Source organism: Pseudochaenichthys georgianus, chromosome 4, assembly GCF_902827115.2.
Source record: "Pseudochaenichthys georgianus chromosome 4, fPseGeo1.2, whole genome shotgun sequence".
Taxonomy (NCBI): Eukaryota; Metazoa; Chordata; class Actinopteri; order Perciformes; family Channichthyidae; genus Pseudochaenichthys; species Pseudochaenichthys georgianus.
In genome coordinates, this window is record NC_047506.1 from 22,834,876 (window position 1) to 22,846,693 (window position 11,818).

Genomic DNA, 11,818 nt, shown 5'->3' on the forward strand with positions numbered 1-11,818 from the left:
TCCTTCTCAGCGACAGGGACCTGATTGTAGCTGCTTGCCAAATCTAATGTGGAGAACCATTGAGCGCCAGCAAGAGCTTAAATTGTTCTTGCAAAGAAACCAGATCTGGTCCAGCTCCAACGGCATGGAAAGCTCCACCTAAATGTACATCTGCCCCACATTGATGTAGCCCAGCTCGAGCATGTCCTGCAGGCCTCTCACCCTCTTCAGCCCACCTGATTCCCTCCTGACGCAGTGATACATTTTATTTAAAAAGGACTGAGGGCAAACTGGCACATTTACTCAGGTGCTGGCCCACAGGGTCATATTAATAGAATGCACCAGTACTTTAAAAAACCCATTGCATGGCAGTAATCAATTCATATCACTACCACTCTAATGCTTTAGAAGGATCAAACTCCACCTAACATATAGCCAGAGGGCGTACTGAAAGGATTGCAGTTCTTCATCGAAGTCAACCATCATCTAACTGACATAAGGTGTCAAAGATATGTGTTTGAAATCAGAGTTCTCAAGGCAACAACTTAACCTAGGAACAAAGTCAATAGAGAGGCCATCAACGGCGTTTATGATTTCTGGTTCTGGGACATAAGGTTGGAGGTATTTCTCGGCTGTAACAGACCTCTGTATTGACTTGTTTCTGTTCGGGTTGATTGCCCTGCAGAGAACTCTGATTTCAAACACCTGTCCTTTACTATACATGTGATAACTGTTGAATTTGGAATTTCTTACACTTATATATCAACCCTCTAAGAACTGCCTGTAAACTTAATTGGATACACTTTACCAATTCAAGTTGTAATGGAAGAGGCAGATACAGGATGAGATTCAAAGGGAAGCCATAAGTGTATCATAGAACACCATAACCCCATTGATCCGGCACGAATACCTCACTTATCATGAATCTTCAATGAAACCCTTAACTTCTGTAATGCCCGGGGAGATGACAGTGCAGGGCACTGGTTGAGTTGAATCTTCAATGAAGAGCAACAGCAACTCTGCAACAATGGGGAGGCTCATCCATCAAACCCCCAGTGAACTGTCAGTCCTCTCTACGGACTGAGCACATTTCCTTTGACTTTTTCCCCTTTGTTAAACGGTCACCTCACACTTCAGTTATTTTTCCCTTTACAGTAACTTTTCTGAACCTTTACTCTCTGTAGATAATATAGTGGACACAAAGGCAATAAAGACTGGTGAAATGTTATCAAATATATGCATAAGATTTTATTCAATATAAATAACAATTAATAAAAAAAGGGAACAATTTCAAATCTTAGACTTTAAGATTGTTCAGCAACTCATATCTCAAATGACATATTTATGCTCAAAAGGGAAAGCTGATTAATCTTTAGTTATATCAAGTGCGAGACAGGTGCTTTCTCTGAGTGAATAGGCTTGTGTTAGTTTAAAACTTTATTTAAACAAGCCTTGAAAGATTGTTCATAATTTCTGTTTATATTATTGCACTTCCTGTGTTGGACTATAAAATAAAGTTTTGACATAATACCAACATAAAAAGAATATAAAGTTTGATTTGGCGCTGGTATCACTCGATGATGATCTCCATGATGCATCCCATGGAGATTTTGCTTTAAACTGTCTAAAGATAGAGGGGGTTATTAACTCTACATATTCTAAATCCATATATGAGAAAAGCGTAATGGCTGGCAACAACCAGAAACACATTTTAAGTGGGCGGGTTGGGGAGCTTTGCCATGTTACAAAGCGCCAACCTATTTACTTTAAGGCTCAACTTCATGACCTCATGTTATCTAAAGGGCAGAAAGATAATCTATACATTTAGTCATGGCTCAAGGAATTAATTCGTACTTTGTTTCTTGAATTACAACGTAGAAATGCTAAAGGGACTGCGCTTTAATGGCACAACTCTACCTAAAGTGCTCTTGTATTTGGCCTTGTAATGATTAACAATATTACATTAACTATAATATATTTTTGTTGCAGATGCTTACACTCTTGCTAAGAAGATTTAAGTAAATCAGAAAGACTGAGATCCAGACAAGACAAGAATGCATAGTCCAGATGAAACACAGAGAGACAAATAGGTTGGACAGTTTTTATAAATTTAATATATCAATATATAGAGATATTTATCAACAGCTTGATTTCATAGAAACGTGAGTGAGACCATTTTGGCATACAGTACAGATATTCCATGTAAGTACAGAAGTTGCTAAGTTTTTAACTCCCCCTACCCCGTCCCTCACCAACCCGCCAGTTAACCCCCCCCCGCCCGCAGACACAAAACACAGAAAAACAGAAAGAGTTAAAGTATACAGGAGCACAAAACAAGGCACCAATAAATTAAAAAGATAACGTTTTTTTTTTTAAAAACACACAACAACAAAATCTATTCAACAGAATTAAATACAGTATGAACACTAAAGATCTGCAATGCTGTTAAAAAGCAACAAACCGAACAGATAGGAGAGGAAGTAAAGTAAAAACACTTTGGCAGATTATTAATTTTTAGTTACAATCAAGTAGTAAATAAATCCAGTGCTCTTGTGTACAAATAAATTCATATATAGTCTACACTCCTTTAACCCCAGAGGTTTATGTACATCTTTTTTTACAGATACATTTAAAACATTATCAAAAAGTTTTTGCTGTATGAAAACGTATTTACAAGTCATGATTCAAAACCATTGGACTGTACCATTGAACCCCCCCCTCCCTTTTATTTCCTCCCCTCCTAAGAACGTTATCTCTTTACACAGTGCAGAAGGCTTCTTGAAAAGTTTTGTGCAACAAACAGCGTAAAAAAATGCCTGTCGTATGGCTGTGGAATGGACGGAACCCCCAATGGTATTTGAGATTTCCTTGCAGGCAATGACACATCAGCGACATTTTGAGAAAATCCAGGTAGACAGTTTCTTATTGGCTGTGATTTCCCCCAACTCAATCACTGTTGAAGGAAAATGTCCAAATATGTAACAATACTGTTATTTATAAAAGATGTTGCCGGTGTACAGTATATCATCCCAACCCATAAAAAGATTTACACACACACAGACTTCACAACTTCCCCCATTGCTGCCTTCTTCATTTTAAACTGACCGGTACAAAAATGTAGGCGACTGAACATTGCCCTTCAAGTAATCCATTATTCAGAAGATCAAATATGAAACTGAGAATGGTTTGGCAAGGAAAGAAAGGAGAGAGAGAGCAACAACTACAATTCACAAATATCCCCAAAAACACATGATAAGAGGAACCAGTTGAAGGAAAGTCACTGGGTCAACAAGAGATAAATGCCAGCCAAGTAGAGTCAATGAGGGCTCCTTCCACAGTCCAAACTGTAGCTGGTCGGTGAATGGTGGGCTGCTTCTCGTGGCTTGAGTTTTTTTACCGGCTCTTGGGGTTTCCTCATTATTTCAGGGGTTCCATGTTATTACTCCTGTGTTTTATCCCATTAGTCCAGTGAGTGTGTGTGCCTGTCTACCCAAAGACTGATAGCCCTTGCCAAAGGAAAGATGACGATGACTAAAATGAAGATGGGAGGGCAAGAGAATGAGTGAGCACAGAGACAGCAGTGCTGATCTCTAAACTACAATTCAGTAGTAAGTTACCAACCACAGATTACTTTTGACAGTGCATGAAGAAGTGAAGTGGTTGAGTGTGAGTTATGTTAGAAAGCAGTGAAAGCATCCTGGTTAAATGCAGCACAGGTCAGATTCTCCGCTAGGAAAGGACTGGAAGCGACCAATTAGAAGAGCGGAAGAGAGGGACATGCAACAGGACAGTTCAAAACAGGGAGCACAAATCAGAAACACTGTAATTACTGCAGACACTTATATTGAATTATGAGTTATCACAGCTGTTAGAGAGTGCTATACTGTTGTGCTATGTTATTGTATCGTAGTTTCAATAAAAATAAACCAGATGCAACCTTGACATCATTGATTTGTGATAGGAACCTGCTTATTATGCATTAGGGTGTTAGAAATGTCAACATATTGTATGAAAGCATGAGCAAAAACCAATAGATGGATAGGCCTAACGGACACATTTGTTATTAGTAGGTGTGTTTTACCCTCTGAAAAGTGTCTTAATATTGAGAACAGGATGTCACACCAGCTGTTTGTACATTAATCACTATGTTTTGTGTAAAATATTTACAACTACATTGGTTTTCATCATTAAAACTTGAGGAATATGTTAGCTATTCGAAACGTAACTAAAACAACCAACGAACAGTGTAAACAGAAAGCGGTTTTATGGGGTCAAGATAAATATTACATTTAAATGTTGATCATAAAGAGATTTATGTTTATTGTTTATGAGAGGAAATATCTGAATACACAAACTTGACAGTTGTTGGTCATTTAGTCTCATTATATCGTTAGCATAATGATTTGTATTCAAGGTAATACAAATGTCCCATTAAATGCCTAATAAACAGTTTTTTTGTATCTAGGGTCAATTATACCAATTGTTAAATAATAAGCAAACACTTTTCTCTGTCAGCTGGTTCAGATCCCATTTGTGTGTTAGTTTGAACCTACAAACACTAAGACACTTTTAAATGTGTGCACCTTACATGTTTAAGACTACATTTACAAGTTAATAACCTGGTTCAATAACTTAGTGCTATGTTATACATGCAGCGCTGCAGCACTGGGTTAACCATGATAATTCCAAGTAAAAAAATTACCCAAAAACTGACACGTACTTACACAGCATTATACCGGTACTACAATTAAAAATATAAATACACAAAAACTGCACTATTTATTCTTCAACACCTTTAGCATGAGCATGAGCTCTGTGAGATCCTGCTAACTGCTGCCTTGTTTATGTTTATGTTTATTATCCTACTACATATTTCCTTACAATTTGAATCAAAAATGTCAAGATAGCATACTTTCAAACCATGTCCTCTACTACCGTTTTAATAAAAATCTCCTACATGTTGGATGACAAAGGTCCCTTATGGACTTTATCAGTGTCCTTCAGGAGACGGCTGCTCTCAAGGTGTCCGCGCTGTGGACCAGCCAATCTGTCTTCACACTGTGGCAATAATAACTTTCCTACAATGCCACGCTCAGTCACCTCAATAAATAAGCTATTTATTCTCCTAACTGCAAACTCTCCGTATGGAACTCTATTAGACCTGCAGCAAACACGGACATGAAGGAAACGATGAGGAGTGCAGAGCTGGCTGAGCACAGGGTTCAATCTGGCAGGGGGTTTGTGATGTATTTAATCTTATATTCACACAGACATCTGATCTGTTTCATCTTTCTTGGCATCTTACATCTTCTGTCCTTTAGGACTTTAAATGTGAAATTATAAGGATAAACAACCATTTCCATTGCGATAATTACCCAAAAAAACATTATAAAATGACTTCAGTTTAAACAAAGATACAGTTGTGTCCATCCAACAGTTCCCTACACTACTAAACCAATCAGGTTTCATGTTAGGCTGAGTCACATTTAAGATGAAGGGAGATGGCCCCTTGCTTGTGCTCAATCATCCTTCATTATTGACGTAGAGGAGTGCAGGGCTGGCGATTACTATCATTTACCTGTCTAGCATGCCACTTTTCACACATCGGCCGTACAAATCTCCCACTGTGCATCATAAACTGAGAGGAGAGAGTGCCATCCTTCTGAGGGATGTGAGCAGGGATGACGTAACACAACATCAGCAGAAATCCAGCAAAAATAAATAGCCCACTACTCATCTTCCAAACACAAACCTGTTGGCACGTGGTTTAGTCACTTCCTGCCCACCTTCTCTGTCTGTTTCCCTCTTCCTCCCCTGTGGTTACCCACACTGAGCAAACACTTCCAGAAATCAGTGAGAAACATGAATAATAATAACGACCATTAATCATCCTTTTGTTTGTATGCACATGCTGTCTATTGTAAGATGAAGACATATGCTATGTCTATACACAACCTACATTGGAAGACTTTGATGTTTGCATTCTATAATTGTTTTTGCTTGTTATTATAAAAGACAGAGGATGTGAGAAACAAAGCTAAATTGCAACATTGTTGAAATTACTGAAGTTATTCTTAAACTTCTGTACCCTATATACTGCTTTAAAAGTGTTCTTAACACATACTAGATGCCTTTTATTAAGACTAAATGATATCCAAAACAGGAATGTTGTTCATTTGCCATAAGTACTTGTAACAGCGATCATATTAACTTGTCACAACGGCCTCTAGATATTCAGAGTGACAACACATTATGAGCAATTATTGCAATAGTCACTGGGCATGAACTCCATCTGATTCAATGGGCTAGAAGCATGTCTGTGGCTAGCCAATGGAAGATCAGCTCTTAATGCTGGTTTACACGCCTCCTCTCTATCTAGCTTTCAAATCAAATCAGTGCTGGGCTCAGTCAGCCTTGGAGTAATACTCATCTGCTCATACAACGCAGGGAAACTCACAACCATACTGAACAGTCAGGGACAGCGGAAAGTGATTTATTTCAAGTGTGGGCTCTTTATCCATGGCATGTCATCCAGAAAAAACAGCTGTGTTGTTAAACCAAAGTGTTTAGTAAAAGTGATTTTTTTGGGAGCCATACACCAAAAGTTATAAGAGTGATGAAGTGTTTAAGACTATTGGGCCAGAAAATAGAGCATGTGGCACTCATAGAAATCTCTAACTCAAAGCATTAATGTTCATATTTCACAGTCACACAAAGGTGTTGTGACACTGTTTCCACAAAGAAAAAGTCAGGAACACGTGTGAGACCTAACACCAGCCGATAATCAACAAACAATCCTGAGTTCTTTATCGACTGCATGCATACCTCTGATTCCAGGAGAGAGGATTACCCATAATCCTTTGCCTTCTCTGCCCTGTAGCTTTTTGCCTTGAGGAACTACCCTCTGATGGCACAAATCCTTCAATTCCCTTCCCAAAAAAAAACTTTTAAAAACGAACTCTTTCACCCCGAAGCCACCTCCAAACATGCAGACAACCCCATCATTTTCTCCTTTCCCCTTGGCTATATTTAGCTTCTCCTGCTCACATACAATATGTCAAGGGGGGAAGCTCAAAGGCTGGGTGTAAAAGGACGACGTGCTCCTGTTTGAAACAAAAATCTGTCATGTCAACTCGAGAAGTAAAGGGAACTATGAAGACAAAACGCCCTTTCCTATAATCGTATAACCGTGAAAATATTCCAGTGGAACTCTAGCACTTAGCGATGTGGATTACATATTTACAAGAGCAAACTCATACAAATAAATTAAAACTGTGTAAAATGAAGAATTAAAAAATAATGCATGTCGGCTTTTCTCTCCCTGTGCGATGGCCTTCTATTTACAATGTGCACTGAGAGCCAAATGAGGTTAGTTTGAAATAAAATCATCAAGCAGCATTTTAAACACCACTACAGCGAACAAGAGGCAGAGAAGAGAGAGGAGAGGAGCAGATGCTACAAACAGACCAGCACTAAGGGAAGTAGTAGTGGTAGTATTGTTACTCCAGTGGAGGAAACAGGAGAGGAAAGGGTATTTAAAAGATGTACATGTCATCCCTTGCTCCTACAAAAGGGCCGGCAAACTCCTTCTCTTTCTCCTCTGCGGTGTACTGGCCTCATTGTGGCGGTGTAGCTGTGGTGAGAGGAGGGGCCAGGAAGGCATTGGGGAGGGGGGGCAGGCTGCAGCCCCCCCCTCAGGGATAGCCATCATCCTCCAGACTGAGTGCCACGCGCTGCAAACAGCAGATACAAAACGGTTACAGTAGGCTGGTAACGGAGAGAGGGAGAGAGAGCAAAAAGAAAACATAATATCATGGTGGAAAGAGAAGAAAGAATGAAAGCAGGAGATAAAGAGAGATCAAAGATGGCACTCGGGTGTGGGTTTTCTCCGGAAGTTTTTCCTTGTACGATGTGAGGGTCTGAGGACAGAGGGTGTCGTATTGTCATACTGATATTCTGTACACACTGTGAAGACCACTGAGACAAATGTAACATTTGTGATATTGGGCTATATAAATAAACATTGATTGATTGACTCGGGAAAGAAATGGCAGGTTCCTAAAGAATCCAGTGTTCTGTTCCTCCTTACGGTCCTCATCTCTCCCTGACCTTCCTCTTCCCCTCTTTCCAACCCCCCCCTTTATTCATTCCCTCCTTCACTGGCTGCTCCTATGCGAGGAATGCAGGATGCTTGCCTACGGCTGAAAAGGTCTGGCCCACATTATGCCAATCTCATTTTTCTCTGGCTGTCTGAGTTGCCACAGTGCCACAAAAGGAAAGGAAATGAGAGGAGAGAAAATAAGAGGACATGAGAGGAAAAAAACCAAAAACATTTGAAGACAATAAAGAGATCCGTGCAGTAAATAATAAAAGATGAGAGAGAGAGAGTTCGCTCTCTGCAGCCCTTCACATAGGGTGGTTGTTCATTCGACCTTGAATCTTAATATGACTTGTGCACCTGTTTCCTGTTTGTGTGTGTGTGTGTGTGTGTGTGTGTGTGTGTGTGTGTGTGTGTGTGTGTGTGTGTGTGTGTGTGTGTGTGTGTGTGTGTGTGTTCGCAGCCTGTCACCGTGCCAATGGTACACAGGATTCTTTGCTGCTTTTCTCTCTGGAACGACACAAAGAAATCTGTGTTACCATGCCAACCGATCAAAGCGCTAGACTCCCACCCCCCTATAATCCTTTTTGGCTGTCCTTGCCTGCTTGCTTTCCTATACCTAAAGCAACACATATATTATTAAATACATGTCATGAGTGTCTGATACAGTTAAGTGCAGTTTGGAGAAAATTAAAGCTGACGTTGTTTTTGGTTATTGAAGAAAATTCAGCTTCAGTCCTAATATGTTTTTCTCAAAGGCTGCCTTAGCATCAAATGGGAAATCAACAGGGTAGCATGCAACTCATCAAATGATAAGAATCATGCTTTCTGCAACTATACTCAAGATAAAATATATTATTCTGAATTGTCCTTGATTCTGATTTGTGCTCTCCTTCCTTTATCTTACATGTTATTTTAAACTATAACGGGAAACACAATCAACATTCAGGCAATGTTATGATGTTACTGTCCACTCTAAAAAGTTATCCGTCAGCTCCGTAAAATAATCTGTCAGCTCCGTAAAATAATCTTCTTTCTCAAAGACATCTGTACACTAAAAATATTTGTTGTCTTACTGAGAAATCATCGACACTGTGGAGGCCCTCCTGTCATGCCTTTCTCTCATAACTGCACTGCATAGAGACATGAGTCATTATTCAATCCTCAATGGCACTCTAATGCCTCTCTAAACCTTTGTTATCATTTTTAGCAGCTAACGTGACAAAGAAATATCCTCTCTAACAAGTGTGCTCCCTTACGGAACATGTTTACTGTTATCTAGTGACCATGTTGTGAAACAATAACTTCTGAATCAGCTGCTTCCGTAATTCAAAGATGACATGTGCCAGTTGAGGAGTTTGTCAGGAAACGGGACCTCATAAGAAACACATTTCACCCAGTAACAGAACAAACACTTCAACCACCAGAAAAACACAATACACAAGTAAATTGGATGGCTGGTTGGCAACGAAGATGTAAGGGGGATCAAACGATGTACTGTATGATTATGGTCATGAAGGTGGAATTAATGTGAACATGATGTACTTGTGAAGGGCTAATGTGTGTGTATGCTTGCTGTTTTTCAGTGATTTCTGTAAAAAATTACGTGTGAGATTGTGGGCGTGTGCGAGCCTGTTTCTTCTTTCCAGCAGGCTTACATGTACAACAAACGGGCTTTCAAAACCCCCGCCCAATGCTCCCATATCCCAAATATTTCAAACTCCATTTCTTCTCTCTGCAGCATCTCTCATTTGCCGCTCGAGAGCATCGGAGCCCCTGAGTACCAGTGGGAGTTGCTGTCTGTGCTGCCGCCCCCTAGAGGAAGCGCTATGAATGGCTGACTGTGGCTGCCACTCACTGCTGGATACACGTGGCCGACGGACTCGCTGTGGCGCCCAATGTGGATCTCGTCGTCATCGTCCTCCGTGGTTTTGCGATAGACAGGGTTGTCGAAGTTCATGCTCTTCGTGTTCTTGCGCCGCCAGTTGCGCCAGACCAGGTACCCTCCGGAGCAGAGCAAGCTGATGACCACTGTGGCAAGGATAGGGACTGCATGTGTTTAACACACACACAACAACAACACACGGCGGGAGCGTTAACACAGCCCAGGGGACACAGAGCGGCGCTTTAAGCACTAACACACACAAACACACCTTGTACATGTTCCATTTTTGAAGGCTCATTATTATCGGTATTCTTTGATCTATTCTCTAAGTCAATGGTTTATTTACCAAACTTTTGCTGGCATGACATGTATTGTTACAGTATTAAAAAGAGACTGGTGGTACAGTTCCACAGCATGTCTTCATAAGAATACCATGTATAGCACAAACACCTTTTTAAAATCACTTTGTTTGTAAGGCCTTAGCAGTATATAAACAGCTTATTTCTGGGTCTCTTCAATCTTTAATATGCAGACATTATGCTGCACAATAGGATTTTATGTAATAGAGCTAAACTGAAAGATCAGCTTTTTCATGCAAAGGAAAACATAATTGTTTTGATTTTCACAAGGACATTAAATCCTTGTGAAAATCAGTTTATACAAGAATTACCCAGTGTTTTACATCGAGGGTATGGGCAGAGAAACCCTGTGTATACACGTGCCATTTAAAACTAATCTGGATGCTTTTTTTTCTGAAACTTAAAAACAATGAGCCTTCATAGTGACTATAATATACATTCAATTAAAAAATGTTTTCCTCAATCATACAAAATGATCAAAACAAATATGCACATGCATAATTTGCAACAATGAATGTCTGCATGCACCGTCACACACCATTTATCCAGCACACACTCAAACACAAATACATGGATAACCAATCGAAAGCATACAAATCATTTGAATTAAATCTTGTAGTATTCGGGACATACAGTAAAGCCAGTGATCAGATTGTTATTAAATAAAAGCCCTGCAAGGTTGCTTAACAGTCATCACTGTTGGGGAAATATTTTCCAAGGCCCATAACTTTGACCCAGTTTATCAGTTCAAACTGTCCTGACTGAGCACACGCACCTGTAACCTTGGCTGCTGTGCTCTCAGTGTTCTGTCTCCCTGTCCCTGCCTGTTGGCGTCAGCTGATAGAGGTGTTATGATTCTATCTTGTTATGCACAATGTTGATTATTCTCTCTGAACTAGCTAAATACATGGATTTGGGGTAGAGTTCTTCAGAATTGATTGTGGCATCTCAACCGTGTGGTCAACTCGTGGCCCGTGACATGAATTCTCCTTCCGAAGCTCCAAATGAACCGTCAGTGTTTGCCATCAAAGCTCCAGCTCTCCATCGTGTCTCTTTGAGTCTTGACTCCAATTGCTTCAGAAGTTTCCCCAACAATCACCGCATTATTCCTATGCTACATTTGGCTATAATGTTTAATTCTGCACTAGCCTATTAAAAGAAAAAGTAAACGCTATCTTCAGACTGCCTGACTGGTGTCTTTTGACTGGGTTGTGAGAGGAGAATGGACAGGGGAAGGAGAAGAGGGCATGTGAGAGAAACATGGGGATTGGAGGATTTGAGATAAGCTCTGTATCTCTCCTCTCATTACCATATCAGCATGACTGCCTAGTTGCCCTTTAGGACCTGAGTGTGTATACAGTGAGCGTATGAGTTTATGTATGAGAGACCCACAGCCAAACGAAAGGTGTGTCAATGTGGAGAGACAAAACAATTGTGTGTGTGTGTGTATGCCCACACATATCTGCATCCCCTGTGGTAGCCCAATCTAATTGCTCT

The 11,818-nt window shown here is 40.2% G+C and overlaps 1 protein-coding gene across 5 annotated transcripts in view; it reads right to left on the minus strand.

Annotated features, from left to right (window-relative positions):
* Window positions 1–2,083: 2,083 nt before the first annotated feature.
* Window positions 2,084–11,818, minus strand: part of lrp8 (low density lipoprotein receptor-related protein 8, apolipoprotein e receptor) — a 194,126-nt gene continuing 184,391 nt past the window's right edge. For 2 of the 5 annotated variants that reach the window (XM_034081089.2, XM_034081088.2), the window contains exon 18: window positions 2,084–10,126. In XM_034081089.2, coding sequence (XP_033936980.1) covers window positions 9,825–10,126 — 302 coding nt within the window. In that variant the 3' untranslated portion in view covers window positions 2,084–9,824. The remainder of the gene's footprint in view (window positions 10,127–11,818) is intronic. The other 3 variants (XM_034081093.1, XM_034081092.1, XM_034081090.2) reach the window with 3 other exon arrangements.